Source organism: Ailuropoda melanoleuca, chromosome 7 (genome assembly GCF_002007445.2).
Source record: "Ailuropoda melanoleuca isolate Jingjing chromosome 7, ASM200744v2, whole genome shotgun sequence".
Lineage (NCBI taxonomy): Eukaryota > Metazoa > Chordata > Mammalia > Carnivora > Ursidae > Ailuropoda > Ailuropoda melanoleuca.
The window spans coordinates 140,872,055-140,890,624 of record NC_048224.1 but is presented as its reverse complement, the minus strand read 5'-3'; the positions used below and the strand labels follow the sequence as shown (position 1 = coordinate 140,890,624).

General features: G+C 49.8%; 1 protein-coding gene across 7 annotated transcripts in view; it reads left to right on the top strand.

Moving 5' to 3' along the window:
* DCUN1D2 (defective in cullin neddylation 1 domain containing 2) overlaps positions 1-17,776 on the top strand; it is a 28,460-nt gene extending 10,684 nt beyond the window's left edge. For 3 of the 7 annotated variants that reach the window (XM_019806658.2, XM_019806659.2, XM_019806662.2), the window contains 5 exons: positions 3,748-3,878; positions 5,567-5,698; positions 12,673-12,755; positions 14,359-14,455; positions 15,644-17,776. In XM_019806658.2, the coding sequence (XP_019662217.1) occupies positions 3,748-3,878; positions 5,567-5,698; positions 12,673-12,755; positions 14,359-14,455; positions 15,644-15,723 (523 nt within the window). In that variant the 3' untranslated portion in view covers positions 15,724-17,776. Of the gene's footprint in view, positions 1-3,747; positions 3,879-5,566; positions 5,699-12,672; positions 12,756-14,358; positions 14,617-15,643 lie in introns of all 7 variants that reach the window. The other 4 variants (XR_004626839.1, XR_004626838.1, XM_019806660.2 and 1 more) reach the window with 4 other exon arrangements.
* Positions 17,777-18,570: the final 794 nt, after the last annotated feature.

Below are 18,570 nucleotides of genomic sequence, written 5' to 3'. Positions count from 1 at the left end.
GACTCTTTCCAAAATGTGTTAGATAAATTTATGCCTCCTTATATGAAGTATACAGAATGTAATTTAAGATACAATTAAAACATAAGGGCACAAAACTATTTGAAGGATCAAAGTTGATATAATTTGCAAACATTGAACCAAAAAAATTTGGTGTGGCTATGTCAGTATTAAAATAAGCTTTAAGGTAAAAAGTAATTCTAGAGATAGTGAAGGACATTTCATAATGAGGGAGGCTTATTTCACATGGAAGGCAGTGGATTATTTAAAGGAAAAATAAACACTACAAAGAGAAAGATACACATCTACAATCAAAGTGGGGAATTCTCACACACATCTTACCAACTGATAGAATGAGTAGGTGAAAAATCAGTCAGGAAATAGATTTGGACAACACAACAAATGGCCTAATGGATGCACTTAGAGCATGATGATGAAGCATACGTATTCTTTTCAGGAGAAGAATAGACCATTTATAAATATCAACCATAAACTGGGCCATAAGATATGCAACAAATTTCAAAGGATTGAAATGATACAGAGTATACTTTCTGACCAGAATACAATTAAGGGAGAAACATAACAAAAAGATAACTTGATAGGTTGAAATATGTGTGCATATTGTATACTCCCGAATAAACCTTGGGAGTAAGAAGAAGTTACAGTGGAAATTATAAAATATTTTGAATGATGACGAAAACACTACACATGAAAACTTGCAGGATTCAACTTCTTAAATGCATATTTTAGAAGGAAGAGTTAAAAATCAGTGAGCAAGGAATCCATCTCAGGAAGTAGAAAAAGAGCAGGAAATTAAAGAGTGTAGCGGGAAGGAATTAATTTTTTTAAACAGGCAGTTATTTAAGGAAATAGAAATGAAGTCAATAGGAAAAATCCATAAAGCCAGAAGCTTGTTTGAAAAGATTTATAGAAGTAATAAGTAACAAATAACCAACATGGAATGAACAGGGAGACATCACTGTAGTTCCTGTAGCTGTTAAAAAATAAGAACGTGTGCCAACAACTCTGTGCTCGTAAATGTGAAAACCTCGACGCAGGAGAGCAATTCTCTTAAAAATACGATTCACTGAAATGGACACATAAATAGTTCTGTAACTCTCAAATTTGAATCCAAATTTAAAATCTTTTCAAAAAGAAAACAGGTGGCCAGGATTGGTGCACCAGCACCTCCTACAAAACATTTAACGAGGAGAATACTTTACACAACTTTACACAACCGCTTAGAAAACCATACAGGAAGAAACGCTTTCTAGTTTGTTTCAAGGCCAACACAACCTGGACAACCAAACCTGGAAAGGATATTTTGGTGTGTGTGCTGCTGAAGCAAGCACAAGAGGATATTTTGAGAAGGAATATTATTGGCTACTCTCAGTCCTAAGGTTCAAAAGATGCATAAGATGTAAAAGTCTTAGAGTTCTGAGTGGTTTGTAGATGTCCGTGTGAAAGGCTAAAGGCAAAAGCCAGAAGAAGCCTCTGGGAAAGTCATGTAGGAGGATATCTTTATGACCACAGGGAAAATTTGAACACATTAAACATACACTGTGAAGAAGACTGATAGGATATTATACTAAAAATAAGAACTGATCGTCAAGAAATACCACCAAGGAAATGAAAAGGCAGTCCACATTCTGGGTGAGAGTACTTTAAAAATGCTTAGCTGACAAAGGCTTGTGTCCTTCATATATAAAGAAATCCTGAAAACAATAAGAAAAAGATACCTAATTGAAAACGGACAAGAGACTTGAACAGGCACTTCACAAAAGAGAATTTCCTAATAGCTGGTCAAAATACAAGAAGTTTAATCTCGATCACTGGGGAAGTACAGGTTAAAACTACGATAAACCGTCTCTGTGAAATGGCTAAGGTAAGACACAGTTGCATGTATCAGTGAAAATGGGAGCAACAGGAACCCTACTATCCTGCTGGTGGGGGTGTGAAGCAGGACAGTCTCTTTGTGTCTGATACCACAACACTGAAGGTTCATGGACTGTGTGACCCAGCTGGCCCACTCGGGCTTGCGCCTAACCTAGCAAACTTACCTGTGTGCCAGGAGACATGTATGGAAACCTTTTTAACAACCTTCTTTGTTACTAGAAAACTAAATACAGCCAGAATAGTGATCATAAGTGGGATATATAAGTTATAAAGTATGAATACAAGGGAATGCTACTTGGCACTGAAAATGACTCCACTGAGCCGTCATAGTGAACGGCACAGACTTAACACAGAAATAACACCATGAGTTCCCACGAAGAAAGTTCAGAGTCGGGGTGACTGACTGTCCAGGAGTGCTCGTTGAGGGGTGATACAGGCACACAGGAGTGGGAAGTCCAGTGGTGGGGAAGGTGCTGTCCCCGACCCCCCTTGTGGTGGGTCCCTGGAGCTGTAGGCCTGGACCTCCTGGGCTTGGGGCTGCTGATGCAGGGTGTTCTGCTCTCTCCGAAGCCCTGCTGACTGCAGGCACACATCCATGAAGCGTGCCTATTATTCTCTTCCTTGTTGGGTAGTCGAAATAAAAAAGACAAATTTTATGATTTGCTATTCTAGATTTCTGCTTTAAAGTCTTTTTAATAGGGGCGCCTGGGTGACTCAGTCGTTAAGCGTCTGCCTTCGGCTCAGGGCGTGATCCCGGCATTCTGGGATCGAGCCCCACATCAGGCTCCTCTGATGGGAGCCTGCTTCTTCCTCTCCTGCTTGTGTTCCCTCTCTCGTTGGCTGTCTCTCTCTGTCAAATAAATAAATAAAATCTTTAAAAAAAAAAGTCTTTTTAATATTTTTTTATTTTTTTTAAAGATTTTATATATTTGAGAGAGAGAGAGCATGGGAGAGGGAGAGCACGACCAGGGGAGGGGCAGCAGCAGAGGGAGGGGGAGAAGCAGGCTCCCCGCTGAGCAGAGAGCCCGACGTGAGGCTCCATCCCAGGACCCTGAGACCATGACCTGAGCTGAAGGCAGACACTTTACTGACTCAGCCACCCAGGCGCCCCAAGGCTTTTTAATAGTCTTAAAGATTGTTGACTTTTTGGAGGAAAATCCAATTTTATTATTTATTTTAATTTATTTTTTAAATAACATATTTAACATATTGTTACATTAGTTGCAGGTGAACCATGTAGTGATTCAGCAATTCTGTACATGACTCGGTGCTCATCTTGATAAGTGCCCTCAATCCCCTCACCTATGTACCCCCTTCCCCCACCCAGAAAACCCCATTTTAAAGCAATGGAGTTGTGTTTTATCATACTTGGATTTTTTAACTCTAGCCTGCCGTAAGGAAGTGACCACAAGATCAGGAGCTTGCGGGCTGGCAGAGTGGCTCGGCTCCACGAGGTGGCCGAGAGCTGGGGTCTTTCCGCCTTGCTCCTCTGTCACCCCAGGGCCCTGGCGTGTGCGTGTGTCTGTATTCCAACTCATAGAGGAAGGCAAGCAATTTTGGTTTTTGGTTTTTCCTTTTCTTTTTTATTAAGTTACAGTTCCTATACTGTAGAGTTCATCCACTTAGCCTACCAGTCAGTGGTTTTGGTGTCTTCCCAGAGCTGTGCAGCCATCACCACAATCGCTTCCGGAACGTTGGAGTCCTTTTAGCCAGGGCGGGGGGCCCCCAAGCAGTGCGCCTGGCCAGACCGGAGCGGACGCAAGAGCATCATGCCGCTAAGCCCGCAGGCACCGGGGAGCTGCTGGCAGGCGGGGAGGCATGACTCCGCCACCACAGCCCTGTCTCTCATTGCAGGTGTGACAGCACCGAGAAGCTGAGAGCCCTTCTGCCGAGACTGGAGCAGGAACTGAAGGACACGGCGAAGTTTAAGGATTTTTATCAGTTTACCTTTACCTTTGCTAAGAACCCCGGGCAGAAGGGTTTAGGTGAGTGTAAAATCCACACTCGTAAGAAGCCACATCTTCATGAGACTGAAAGTGGGTATGACCAGCCAGGTGTCATTCCCGCCGCTACAGTGTTCCTCCCTAAGGTCTTCTCTCCGCGGGTTGCACCACGCGCAGGCTAGCGCGCTTGGTAGTAAACTAATTTGCAGATGCTCCCTGTTCTGTCATATTGATATCCAGTTGACTCATGGGTTAGAGAAGTCAACAATTAGTGTCCACAGAGCGTTTGTGTCAGCCAGGTGTGTGATCGGCAGAGAGGATTGTTGGGACCAGCCAGGGGACCTGAATCCTGTCCTGGTCTGGAGATTTAAAACAATTCTGATGTGCCTTGGATCCCATTTATTACTTCCTTCAGAGTTGTACAATTTTGCTGTAATATAACTTGTTTATTACCACATATGGTACATTTGGAAAATTCCTAACTTAAATTTTCAAACGGTTTTGATTTCTTTGAGGGTTTTCTTCTGCTTATTTTCATTTGTTTTTCCTCCTAAGTACTATACAACTTATTTCTGTTTAATGTAACAGATACGGTCAGTTCAGAAAAATATCTTACAAGTTTGGAGCGGGGACTTACATGGCCTTTAAAGAGGGATTAAACAGGTATATTAGAAAGAATGCTTCGAAGAAGAGTTCTTATACATAAAGCAGTGTTATACAGTAACCAGATTTAGGAAGGAAACCAAAAGGAGATTGAAAATCCATAGATTTCAGGGCCTAATTTCACTCATGGATGTTTGCAGGTGTGTGTGAGTAGTAAACATTCTTATCCCTTCTGTCTCTGACATTCTTCCTTTCCTTCTCCTGTCACCATACCAAATGCAGGTGCAGGTCGAGGGAGGGACAGGTTCTTCCCTCCCCGAGCAGGGGTGGGGGCAGGCAGGGGCAGGCTCTTCACTCCCAGAGCAGGGGGGCAGGGGGGGCAGGCTCTTCACTCCCAGAGCAGGGGCGGAGGGGGCAGGCTTTTCTGTCCCAGAGCAGGGGGTTTGAAGGGGCAGGTTCTTTGCGGGGGTGGGGGGTGGCACTGCCCTGTGCTCCGAGCTTGTCTCCTCTTCTCCTGTGGTCTGCACTTTCTCAGGACACTCAGGACCCACCTTTAGACAGGTTCTGGCCCAAGGTACTTCCCAGTTTGCCCACATCTTGTAGGTTGTTACTCAATCTCAAATTACTTGTTTCATGCTAGGCTTATATGTTGTATGAAAAAAATATATCACAATTTTTAAACTCCTGAAATAGTCACAGTTCTATTTCTATTCAAATGCCTTCACCTCATTTTTTAAAAGCAGCAAACGTTGATCAAAACCATGGTGATTTGCTCAGGTCGTGTTGCTTCATGTGGTCCTGTCATGGTTGGCGCCGTTGAAAGCAATGGGCCACGTCATTGGCTCCTGTGTGTGGTGGACAGGAGAAGCTTTCTTGCTCTCTCAGAGAGCGGCCACAGAGTGCCCTGAGGATGCGTCCCCTGGCGGTCACACAGTCTTAAGCCAGATTACAAGGTTAAAGTGTCCCCTTAGGTAGGAGACGGTGCGACTTTGGTCAAGGTCGCTGTATGGTTGGTTGCTTGGTTGGAGCGTCGTCTTGCCTTGTGCATGGCGCTGTCTTGATGACATCAGCCCATGCATTTTGCTCTCACTCTGACATAGTACATACATTTACCTCCTGCCTCGCAGCCAGCTGCAAACACACCCTCCATGGACCTGGCTGTCTGAGGGCACTTTCCACCTCCGCGCTCCATTCTCAGTGGTGCAGACTGGACACACCTGGAGGAACTCCTTCTTCACTGCCGTTTCCACCGTGGCAAGGTTAGGTGGCTGCCAGGGGAGGCAGCGTGGGGTGTAGGGGCGGCTTCTGAGCTGTATGTGGCCCTCAGAGGGGCCATCTGAGAAAGAGGGACAGGCATATGGGAGGACAGGGTGTCCCAGGTCTCTTCGTAAATCACCCGCCCTGCCATCTGGGCTCCCAGGGCCCGCACCGCCGGCCTCTGGTTTATTTAACAGGATGAGTAGTGCTTTTATTTTTTATGTTAGGACCACTAAGAAAAATAGGTGAAATGTTTTTGGCTCCATGACATCCCATGAGGTGGCCGGTCCGCTGCGTGGTGGTGCTGGTGTGCACCTGGGGGTGTCTCGGGTGGGCACACACTCGCCTTCCAGCCTCTGGGGAGACTGCAGGCGCTGAGGGCTGTCTGGATCAGACCTCGTCTCTGGCCATCTTGTGTTTGGGACGCTCGCCGCTCCTTCTGCAGCTCACTGCCCAGATCCGTCCACCCGCTGTGGCCAGCTCCGTCAGTCTTTCATGTATGACGTGGAAAACTCTTACCAGACGAGGCCTCACACCCAGCAGCACAGGTCATCTGGGGACGGCGGGTGGATGCTCGCTTCTGTGCCTCTGTCCCACGTCAAGACAACAGACTGTTTCCCTGGCACCTGTGGAAACTGTCCATCAGTGTGCATTTTTGTCATATCGTTGTGAACCCAAGGACTGAATCACAGGGGAAGGTTTCAGCTGACACTGAGGGACAATCATCCTGCCCGTGGCCGGGGGAACCGGGGGAGCGTCTGCACGTGGGCCCAGGCATCCCCTTGATGTCACCCGGGGTGTGTGGCTGTTACCCCCCGTCTGCCAGGACAGGCTGCTTGCGGCTCATCTTCCTGCCCCACATAGGACGCTGGCCCTTTCTGCAGGGAGCCCTGGTTTCTTCGGCTGAAGAAAGCCATCTCAGGACCAGAGTGCCGTCAGCTGCAGTGCTCGTGGGTACCGACTCGGCCGCTATCTCTAGATTCTCCAGTAAACACAGCTTCCCGCTAGTGCTTCTCATTCAAACTCAGGACTGCAGGACTTTTTTTAACTTAAGGTTTCCTGTATGATAACCGCATTTCCTTTCTTCTGCCACCAATACAAATACTGAGGAATGTTTGTAAAGGTTGCATGCGCTTTCTGAATAGCAGCCTGCGTGTTCGCTGCACGCACCGACTAGGTGCCGCTGGGGCTGTGCGGCCAGACAGGGAGCAGGTGCCACCAGCCTCCATGTGTGTCCGCAGGGAGCCCCGGCCCTAGCGTGCTCGAGCAGTCCTCCTGGGCATAAGGTCTTGGCTCAAGTGTTTCCTTCCTTGAGTGTCTTACTTGTGTCCTTCCACTCTTTTCTGGTCCCGACTGCAGACTCTGTCCTCTGAGGATAATCTGACTGCCCTGCCCAGGGCGCCCCCCAGGATTGTTTTCCTTTCTCCTCTAAGTCAGTGATTGTTGCTGACAATGGCTGGGTGCTGACCCTGCAGGACCAGTGCCCCCACGCCTGGGACGTGCCCTCCCCCAAATCCTTTCAGGTCTTTCTTCCTTCAGAAGGGCTCTCGCCCCACCCCTGGCTCCCTTTTCTCCACCTGCCAGGACGTAGATTTCCAGACGGCTCACTTCCTCTGCAGCCCTTGTGGCTCCTCACTCTTTCCTGGAAGGACTGCCTTCCCTGTCCCCCTCTTTCCCTCCAGCCTCCATCTGTCGAGCCTCTTTGCTGGGTCCCTCCTCTAAGTTGGCTATTTCTGAAACAGTTTCTTCAATTCCTGGTTCCTGAGCTTTGTCCTCTCCTCCCAAGTCTCTCCGTTGTGTGTGCTGTTCTCCCTGTGTCTTGTCATTTCTCGATCTCTTCGCCTGTTTGAAACGGAAGGTCTTGTTTTCCTGGGTGACAATCTGTTTGCAATTGTTTTTTCTTAGGATAAAGTGTCATGCTTTTTGCTCGCTCATCTTTATGTGAAATTACTTTCTTGGGCTTCTAAGAGGCTGGTTCAGGCCACTTTCCTCATCAGGCTCACGCGTGTGTGTGGACTTGCCCGCCGGTAGGTCCCTGTGTGCACGCATGTGCGTGTCGTGTACAGTAACATGAAGTTTGCTTCCTAAGGTGTCCTGCCTCTGTCGCTCTCCCTGCTTTGTCTTTTCCTATCTCTGGTGTCCTTTGCTGGTCACCTTGCCACCCATTCCCCACTGCCTGTGCGGTGAGGCCCTATTTGGGAGATGCCTGGTGGGTGGGTTCTGGGGTGCATGGGGGCCAGCTTGGGGCAGGTCCCTGCACCCACCTCCTGCTGGTCACCAGCAGCCCAGTTCAGGGTCTTCGTCCCCTTGTCCTGGCAAGGCTTTGTGGGGAGCCCCTGCTGCTGTCCTGAGGCCCCTGCTGTCACATCTGCCAGGGACCCCGTGCTGCTCTGACCCCCCACAGCCCATGCAGGTCGTGTGACTGCTGATGGGTCATCCTCTCCTGCCTGGACGGCACTGTAAATGTTGCCTTTGGTTTGGGATATGCTGTCCAGGTGCTTTTTCTGTTTTTATGTGAAGATTCACAGAAATTTAAAAACTATGCTGCCTCTCCCACTACCTTTCTAGAACCCTTCCACATGCCCATGAATGTTCCTTGTCATCAGTCGCTTAAGGGACAGAAAGTAGGGGCACCTGGGTGGCTCAGTGGGTTGGGCCTCCGACTCTTAATTTTGGCTCAGGTTGTGGTCTCGCAGGGTCGTGGGATTGAGCCGCCAATGGGGCTCCATGCTGGGGGCGGAGCCTGCTTGAGATTCTATCTCTCTCTTCCCCTCCCCCTTCCCTCACTTTAAAAAAAATTGGGGGGCGGACAGAAAGGAGGGGCTGAAGCACACAACTGCTCATCCTAAATCTTCATCGGGGTCCTGGGGGGGCTTCTCCCCGGACTGTTTTTCCTCTCCTCTCCTCTCCTTCCTTTCTTCTTTGCCATTTTAACTGTTTTAAGTGGGCAGCTCAGTGGCACCCCCACTGTTGTCCAACCACTGCCCCCACCCGTCTCTGGAACTTTCCTAGCCTGAGAACTGGACTCTCCCTACCAAACAGTGACAGCCCCCCAGCCACTGGTGCCAGCCTGTCTGTGCAAAGTCGGCTCCCGCAGGTAGCTCACAGCGCATGTCCTTCTGTGACTCATTTATTCCTTTGATCACAGTGTCCCCAAGGCTCTTCCTGGTTGTGTCGTGTCAGTGTCCTTCCTTTTGAAGCCTGGGTGATACTCCCATGTGCACGGCACACATGCCACATTTTGCTCACACATTCATCCGCAGTGGACACTTGGGTCGCTTCCAGCTCTTAGGTCTTGTGAGAAATGCTGCTGTGAACACGGCTCTTCCCACGTCTGCCCGAGCCCCTGCTTCTCCATTCCTTGGGCTTATTCCCAATATGGAATTGTGGGGTTGTATAGTAAGTCTGCATTGGATTTCCCAAGGAGCCACCGTACTGGCCTCCGTGGCGGCTGCCCCACCTGACCTTGTCGCCAGCAGAACACAGGCGCACTGGCTCCACATCTTTGCCAGCACCTGTTACTTCTGGGGGTTTTGATGTGGGGTTTCCCCCTTTTCTATGATAACCCTAATAGGTGTGCCCAGGACTATTCTTTCCTGAGCTGATTTCTTACTTGTGGAACTACAACTTCTGCTGTATCATCTTTCCTGTTCCGATCTATTCCTTTCTAAGAGGCTGAGGCAAATTAACGCCTGTGACTAGCCAGTGACTGCTGTGAGCGTTGTCAAGACAGCATCACCAGGCTTTTCTCAAGATGACACTCCAGCTTCAGCCCGAAGTCGCCCCCTCAAATGCAGGTGTAATTCCAAGCCGTTTTCAGGAGGTTGTCAATCAGAGTCTGAATTAAGGACCTGACTTCCAGTCTGCAAATCTATTTTCTTTCTCCGTGAATATTTCAAGGAGACTCAGTGTGAGGGGAAGGAGTGTTTTTGGAAGATGTTTGCGGCCCAAGTTCTGGTTTAGAGAGCTCAGCCTCTGCATCAGGCGGCAGAGACGGAGATCTCCACTCTCACCTGCGGCCCCTTTCCTGAGTCTCAGGCCTGTCTGCAGACACCTGCAGGACCCCGACACCTATAGGGACGGACGCCTGCAGAGTCTTAGCAGCCTGTGGAGAGGGCAGGGAACTGCCAGGAAGCAACAGCTCTTCAGGAAATCAGATCATTCAAGTACATGACCCTCCATTTAGAAGTTTTTTGAAGACTTAAAAAAAAAAAATAAAGCCAGATGAATAGTTTTATGACTATATACCCAGAGCAGAACAATTGATTTTACAATTTCCAAAGCATATTATGTGGTCTCTCTCCTGAGAGATTAAATATAGAATTTTTGTAAAAGATTTTATTTATTTATTTGACAGAGGGTGAGAGAGCACAAGCAGGGGGAGCAGCAGGCAGAGGGAGAAGCAGGCTCCCCACTGAGCAGGGAGCCCGACACGGGGCTCTACTCCAGGACCCTGAGATCATGACCTCAGCCGAAGGCAGACGCTTCACCAACTGCCCCCCGGGCGCCTCTAGAGGATTAAACATAAAGAGATTGGTAGAGGAGTTCCTATAGTTCCTAGAAAAAAGTGATAGCAGTCAAAAAGGTTGATCAAGAAAAGAAAGATTTTTTCTTCATTTCCTTCAAGTTTGTGTGTGTTTGTATGTCTGTGTTAGAATTATGTGGATTGTATTGTTTTTTGTTTTTGTTTTTTTTTTTAAGATTTTATTTGTTTATTCGACAGAGATAGAGACAGCCAGCGAGAGAGGGAACACAAGCAGGGGGAGTGGGAGAGGAAGAAGCAGGCTCATAGCGGAGGAGCCTGATGTGGGGCTCGATCCCGTAACGCTGGGATCACGCCCTGAGCCGAAGGCAGACGCTTAACCGCTGTGCCAGCCAGGCGCCCCGAATTGTATTGTTTTCTGGGTGATTCTTCAGCCTGTCCTTAACTGACAGTCACTCTAATAAAGAAGGTAATTAAAGTTACGTGGCTCTTTGTTCTAATGTAGGAAGTGCAGTGTTGTTTTGTGCCGGCTAGAATCTAGAAGCGGTTGGCTTTGAGAAATCTTGACTTTCGAAGAAATAAACTTTCATGATAATTAGCTAATTTTTAATATCTCCTCCCAAATCCGTTTTTGACAGAAGGGACATCTTCATTAGGTAATCACAAATGGAGGACCAGAAACCAGTTTTAACAAGTAGTCCCTTCCTCCAAACATTTTCTTCCTCAGGAGACAAGGCTTCTCAGTGGTCACTGGAAGAGAGAGCTGTCGCCATCTTTTTGTAGCCGCTTGGGTAGCTGTTTTTCTTACTCCAAATTCTGTCATTTGGGGTGTTTTTCCTGTTGTTATCTTGCAAATGGGTAAGTCTGTGAAGACCATGTTGAACGTTTTTACATAGATAATACTAAATATGGAAAACGTGTACATTTACTTCTAGTCACAAACATGCGAATCAAGAACTTTGAAGAAATGTTTCTAGGACCAGACTAACCCCAAAGTACCTAGATTAGATGTCTGCCATACGGCTTGATTCCTCTTTCCTCCCCAGGTTCACCCCCACTACTCAGTGTGGTACTTGTCACCCTGAAGCTGAGTTGAGTGTAGATCTCAGTCAGCGTTCTTTCGAAGTCACAGGGACATAGACTTAGCGAGACAAGATGCTCATCTCCGCGTTAGACCTCGGGCGGCAGGCGAGGCTTAGCGAGCCGTCCCATCCGTCCCATAGGGTCGGTCCTGCAGACTTCCTGACCGTCTCTTTCTCATGAAGACTCCAGCATATTTAAGGCTGAGAAAGTCTGTGACGGACTTTAAACGGGGAGTATAGGCATTTTGTTGTGCTTCACTTCGCTCATGAGTTTCCCTGGGAATCTCCGGTTACGGCTCTACCTTTTTATGTTAACTGTAAGTAAACTCCGCTCCCCACGTGGGGCGCAGACCCACAACCCTGAAATCGAGAGTTTGCATGCTGTACCGACTGAACCAGCCAGGGCCCCACGGCTACTTTAATCACTTGTCCACGTGGGACCAACCAGGAATTAGATGAAAATTTCCTGAAAAGCGATTAGTTGGATATTTTGCATGTAAAAGAATCTGTTACCTTAAGTATTTATTTGTCTGTTTTTCACATTAGCCCATCCTGACATATGTATGTAAACATGTAATTAGGAAATTGTGTTATTATAACTGTACTTTTGTTGTCTAAAAGTGGTGAGCACCTGTGGTTAAAGCACGTGATTAAAGGTTGTCGGGTTTAACCTCAAACTCAGCTCAGCCTCTCAATATACTTGCTATCTCAAGCATACGGAAAGAAAGAGATATGAAACTTACAGTAGGCAGAGAAGGAGTCAGTATTCCAAAAATTATGGCTTAGGACAGTATTCTCATGCAGTCCTAAAACTCAGCGACCCTATTCCGTAAGACCTCATCTTCCCCCCGAGCCCTGCGGTGTGGGTCTGTGTTGGGGAAGACGGGGGATGTTGACTTTAACTGATAACCAGTTTAGATTCTAAGTGTTCTCCCGTCAGTGGAAGTTCTCTCCCTAGCTGTGGTCTTGAGAAAACGTGGATCCCTTGTAGCGCGTGTGTGGCTTACCTTTGCGTCTGACTCTTTCCGCTCCCATGGTGGCAAAGCAGGTCCACTTGGAAAGCACCAATAATAAATGATGTGCACAAACTGTATCCAGGTGGGTTCAGCCAGGTTTGAAGAAAGCCCGACATATACGAAGATGAGAGTCCCCCACACTGATGTTCATGAGGGGTAATCATTTACGTGGCTGACTCACAAATGCATAGATCCCCAGAGTCTAAGCATATAAGCTTAGACTACACACAATTTCAGGAACACCTTTGTAGGGGGTCGGCCTCATCTGACTCTTGGCTTAGAGTGCTGAGTTTTATTGACTGAAGTGAATATCAGTGTGCTAAGATGTGATCACGTTTTGTGCAGTGGAAAAAGAAATTGGGATTTATTAACTGCTCTTTCTCTCTTTTTGCCAGATTTAGAAATGGCTGTTGCATACTGGAATTTAGTATTATCTGGAAGGTTTAAATTTTTAGATCTTTGGAACACGTTTTTATTGGTAAGTGTCCTCCTGCTTCTTGCTCTCTGTGCCCAGTGGGAGGGGGCCAGCAGTTTACGTGGCTGTCTGTGTTATGTGACCAAGGTGTTCTGTACGGTGCCCACACAGCCACTCAGCCATGCAGAGCGCCACGGCCACGGAGCTTTAGGCAGGGCTGTGCCAAGGCTGATGTCCGAAGCAGCTCAGGGAGCCACACACAGAACCCCCAGGCTAGGGTTTCAGATGCCCTGCAGACCTGGGCCGTCATCCCTCCACCACCTTCTCTGGGGAACTCAAACTAACTAATTCTGCGCTTCCTCTGAGAAACTTGGAATTCCTGAAGAAAGCACCAGTCCCACATGTCCTGGATGTTGATACTGGCTTCAGCTATGGATTGTAACCCAGTGTCCAGCGCGCTCATAGTCTGATACATATTTAAACGTGTTTACGATGTTCAGAAGGAAAAGGGAGGGCTATCTGGCCCCTCGGGGGAGGGTCTGTCTGTGCTGGAGGCGGGCCTCTGAGTGGCGTTGGGCCTTCTTCGTGGGGGGGCTCCTCCTCCTCGGGAGGGAGGGAAGCAGGTGTCACGGTGTGACGCGTGTGGAGCACGGGGTCTCGCAGAATAGAGAGTCGCGCGATGTCGGTGTGCCCAGACCTACTGTGGCGGTTCCTCCGGGAACATGTGAGGGGCAGGCCTGATCATGGCATAGGCCCTGGCCTGGCCGAGGTCCGTCCGCCCCCTGGGGCTCCGTGTGGTTAGGGGCCTCCTTGCAGCAGCGTGGGAAAGCCGAGACACGGCTTCAAAGCCGCCCGTCACTTTTACTCTGCTCCCCCACTTACTAGTTTGTGGCCGGCGACCTCGGTCGCAGACGTTCCCAGAGATGGGGCGGCATCATCACAGCCGCACCTTGGGGATGTGCACAGAGCCCCAGACAGGAGAGCGGCTACCCGCTCAGCAGAATGCTCCCAGAGCACAGTGAACACCCCAGAGTCCAGGCCTGATGTGGAGCGGGAGAAAGCTGCTACACATTCTGGGGGAGCTTTAGAGAAATGCACAGAGAGGGGGTGAGCGTGATGCGTGGTCCCTTCAGGAGGGGAGCTCTGTGCTAGGAGGGGAGGGCAGGGGAGGACAGCGCCCGCCAGGACCGCGAGGTGGAAGCTTCCGCGGACGGTGCATCCCAGCGCAGACGTGCCGCGTTCCCCGCATGTTTGCTAGATCTCAAATGTTGATCACGCGCTTTTAGACCGTCACCCCATCCTGGTATAGAGACAAATAAATCGTATCCAAGTGCAATTTGCCTGTCCTCCCGCATTGTGTCTGAATCAGTGGGAGTTAGGTAGAGATTTAAAGGGATGCCCTCGTATTTGACTGGAACAGATTATACACTTTGTATTTTAAATGTTTATTCTGTTTTTAAATAAGTCTGCTTTTCCATATTTGCACGTTGGCATTATGTGGCTCCTAAGATTTATCCGGAAGCCTCTTACTGTCACTCACATCCGGCAGTGTGGGCGGTGGTGCTTACTCTGCGTCAGATTGCGCACTGAGCCGGCTAGACGGTGGGACACCCGAGGGTCACGTCTGTTCCTCAAGTCTCGTGGGTTTTTTTCTCTTATGTATTAGGATCATCACAAAAGATCAATCCCAAGGGACACTTGGAACCTTCTGCTAGATTTTGGAAATATGATTGCAGATGATATGTCTAACTATGACGAAGAAGGTACGGGAAGTCCTAGTGCTTCAGATGCTGGCCAGAAACGCTGACGCACGGGCTGCCTCTCCCTGCCCCCGGGCGCAGGACGGTGCTGACCGGCTCCCCCGACTCTGGCCCCACCCCTCAGTGCTGTGGGGGTGACGGCGGTAATAATAGGACCCACTTCAGTATGTATGTCAACCTCACGAAAGAAAAATAGATGTAGTCTCATCTCTTCAGATGTAGTCTCAATCCAGAGGACACTGTCCCCTAAACTAGAGCATTTCCGGGGTGGCCGTGCCCAGGGGCCTGCAGCAGAGCCGTGGGGGTGTTGGAAGCTGCCGCCCCAGGTACACAATCCTGTGCAAGGCCCTGTCTGTCTGAAGATGCCGGCTGGTGCCTGACGTAAACATGATTACGTATCTCGTGGTCCCTCCCCCCGACATCTCCGGACAGCCAGTCGGGGAGCATTTGCGTGCCTACTGCCCTGGGCGCTGTGCCGCTTCAGGGAAGGAGCACATGCCCACCCGCCCACCGTGTGCTTCCTCAGCACAATCCTCTGGGCACCGTCTCACCTCCCTGTGCTTTGCTCTGGACGGTGAAGGCTCACTGCCCTGGCGTGCGTGTCTGTGTGTGTCCTCCGCACTGGGCACGGAGCAGGCATTTACTAAACGTGTGTGAGTGAACGTGGACAGTGGACCGTAGACAGAAGCCCAGCTCCCAGGAGCTTAGCTATGGTGGCGAGACACAGCTCGTCTGCAGAGAAGCAGCCAGCAGCTTACAGCGAGCGTGTGTCAGGCCGGCGGGGGGGTGTCCCAGGATCTTGGGTGTTCCAGGCCACTTGAGAGTGTGGGGGTGGCCTGGGCTGGAGGGGGAAATGGCCCAGGGAGAAAAAGGCACCTGGGCAGCCAGGAGGCCGTGTTCTGCAGGGAAAGCAGAGGGCCCCGTGCCTGTTCCTTGTGGCCAGCCAGCCCCGCCTGCCCAGTCGTTAGAGGCAGCGTCCACACAAGCGCACCCGTATTCACACCTGGGTCTGGCCAGAGCAGGAGAACTGGGTTTCACTGGCCAATTCCTCCAGAGAAACAGGCTGGGAAGTTTAAACTCACTTGAGTTCTTGAAATACAGATACTGACTATGAGAAGAATGCTCTGAATATAAAAGTATTACTCTAAACTGCTGATTTTTTTAAAAATCTGTGTGTTTGCTTTCCTGTAGGCGCATGGCCTGTTCTCATAGACGATTTCGTGGAGTACGCGCGGCCAGTCGTCACGGGCGCTAAGCGCAGCCCTTTCTAGGCAGAAAATGAAGACACGTTAGGATGCCGAGAGGAAGCACCTCCTGCGAGGCCAGTCGGTCACTGTGCCCGTGTCGCTGGCTGTGCAGTCACCCCTGGCCAGCCGGGGCGCTGGAACGACCTCCCCTGCTACAGAAAGGGCTGAGTTGGACGCGGAAGGAGCTCCTCAGAAGACGCGGCTTTGGGATGCCTGGGGGTGGCCCCGTGGCTGTTGCTTTAGGGGATTTCTGCATGATTTTTATTATACTTGTGAAAAGGTAACTCAGAGCCTGTTGGCTGAGTGGCAGAGCAGCTGTTTCACTCATCATGTCAGGGGAACGCCAACAGTGACCACAGCTCTGCCGGGCTGCCTTGTAATTCCACTTCACAAGCGGTGTTTGTGTCCTCGGCAGGATGCGCGGTTTTCTGCAGGTCAAAGCCGGTATCCGTGTGGCCTAAAGAACATCTGACACGGATTTGAACATTTTATAAACTTGGTGCCAGGAATTCAAGATTTCTATTTTCTGAATTATCAAATACCTAGATTTATTGGATCTATTTTTATTTTAATTCCCTGTAGGTGTTCATGTGAAAGTCTTTCGGCGGTTCTTGGTGTGACAGTTTGCGTGGTGATGGCACATGCGGGCGGGGGCTCCGGGGACATTATTGTAAACTCTTGACAAGTCGTGGGTCTTTTCCTTCCAATGTCATTTGAGTGAGCTTCCTAAAAAATTTTGTAAAGATTGTTTTTTTAAAAGGTGTATTTTATCACATTTAAGAAGACATTTTTCCATGAAAAGTGTTTCTTTTACAAGCAATGGATTATGGATTTGAAAGTCCTGTGAGTTGGTCCCTTCCAGCGGTCTGCGAGGCCGGTCACCCGCCCTCTGGCTGTGTGTGTGGTTGCATACATGAGGCCGGTCACCCGCCCTCTGGCCGTGTGTGTGGTTGCATACATGAGGCCGGTCACCCGCCCTCTGGCCGTGTGCGTGGTTGCATACATGAGGCCGGTCACCCGCCCTCTGGCGTGTGTGTGGTTGCATACATGAGGCCGGTCACCCGCCCTCTGGCGTGTGTGTGGTTGCATACATTTCGTTCTCTGAAAACACCCGGGGGAAACCTCCACCTGGTTTCCATCTGAAGCCCGTGCTCATCACGTTGTTGTCTAGATTCTTCTGGTGTTTGCTGGCCAGAGAAGACCGTCCAGTGAGGCCCAGAACCTGCCATCCAAACGCAGAAGGCCCGTGATGCCACCTGCTTTCTGTTTGGAAAAAGCTGCGCGTTCCACAAATCACTGTGTGGACCCTACCTCATATGTGAAAAGATCTTCATGTCACAAGTGTGCCTGCTTCCTGCCCTCAACCCAGTTTACGAGACAGATGAGTTGGGGTCACTTCACGGGGAGAGGAAGTTCACTTTGGACTCCCTGTAAATGGACGGTGTGCCTAAAATGTGTGCTTGAGTTGACTTTCACAAATGTGGTTCGAGTTTCCGGAAGCATCTGTGCCCAGTGGGGGGTTTTGCATACCTGCTGTGCGTGAACTACGTATACTTTAGAAAAGGAGTCATTCAAAGAGACAGCAGGCTGTGGGGGGAGGAAAGGGGCCCTGAGGCTGGACACGGGCGTTGGGGCGGGGCGGCCCCAGCGAGGTGCACGACCCGTCCAGAGGCTTCTCCCAGGCCTGCGCTTCCATGGCTCCCCAGGGAGCAAGGCTGCCTCTGCCTGTGAGCCTGGGGCTCCAAGAGAGCACATATTTGCAGAATAAAAACCTCCGCGATTTTACAGCACCCTTCGAGGCTCTGTGGGTTCCTGCCATGTAAAGTGTTCTGCTCAGACGAGTTGTAGCGCTTGGGTAATCTCGCACAAATCGGGAGGTCTGTTCGTTCTCAAGAGTCAGAGGTGTGGGGGAAGTTCTGTGTGACTGTTTATCAGAGAAAACAGAGCCCTGTGCTTGGACAGAGGCTCTTCAAAAAACTGGGTTTCTCTTTCTTCTATTATGTATGTGTAAGGCATGCATGCTATGAACGTGTAAGAGCTTCGGAAACATTAAAATAAATTATTTTCTCTGCTGTGATGGTGGTGTCCTTCCAGTTCTGCTCTCGGTTGCTAAGATGCTGGACGCCACGGGACCCACAGGAGCACAGCCCGTCTGGGGACGCCCCACCCGTGTGCAGCCCTCACTCCTGCTTAGGTGCTCGAGAGGACAGCCTGGCCAGGTGCTCTCCTTGCCATCACCACGGAGTGTGCCCACTAACTGTGGTTGTTTCCATGTGAAAAGGAGAGACTGTCTTTGAGCTGATGGGTATCCTATGCCAGAACGTACTGGATTGCAAACTATATCAAAAATACACAAACCACCCAAATTCAAAAGGCTTAGTAAAGACATGGAGTGCCTTCCAGGAATTTCTGGAACAGGTGGGACCCCGTCTTCCCATTTTGGGGATGCATGCACGTCTGAGTGCAGCACTCCAGCCCTCAGACTGCAGGCTGCGTGGGGGGAGGGGCGCCCACGGCCCCAGGCGCATGGCCGGGCTCTGGGAATGCTGCCCCACAGGGTAGGGAGTGCCCACACAGGCCGGAGGGCATGGTCACTTCAGGAAAGGTTTCCACAGCCTCAGAGGCAGCAGAAGAAATGAGCCGCAGGCCCTCCGTGTAGCTGTTCCCACAACGCCCTTCCACCCATGCTGGGTGCTCATCTGAGTGGAGTGAGGGTCTTGTCCTGCTGCACAGGGAGCGCACGTGCCTCCCCGCCGCAGGACCCTGATGGCTGGAAGAATATTCTAGAGCCTCCTTGGTAACACCGACTAAGTACCCTGAGCTCAAGTGCCCTCGGCATCTTGTTATTAGTGAAAGAATTGCTATTTCTAT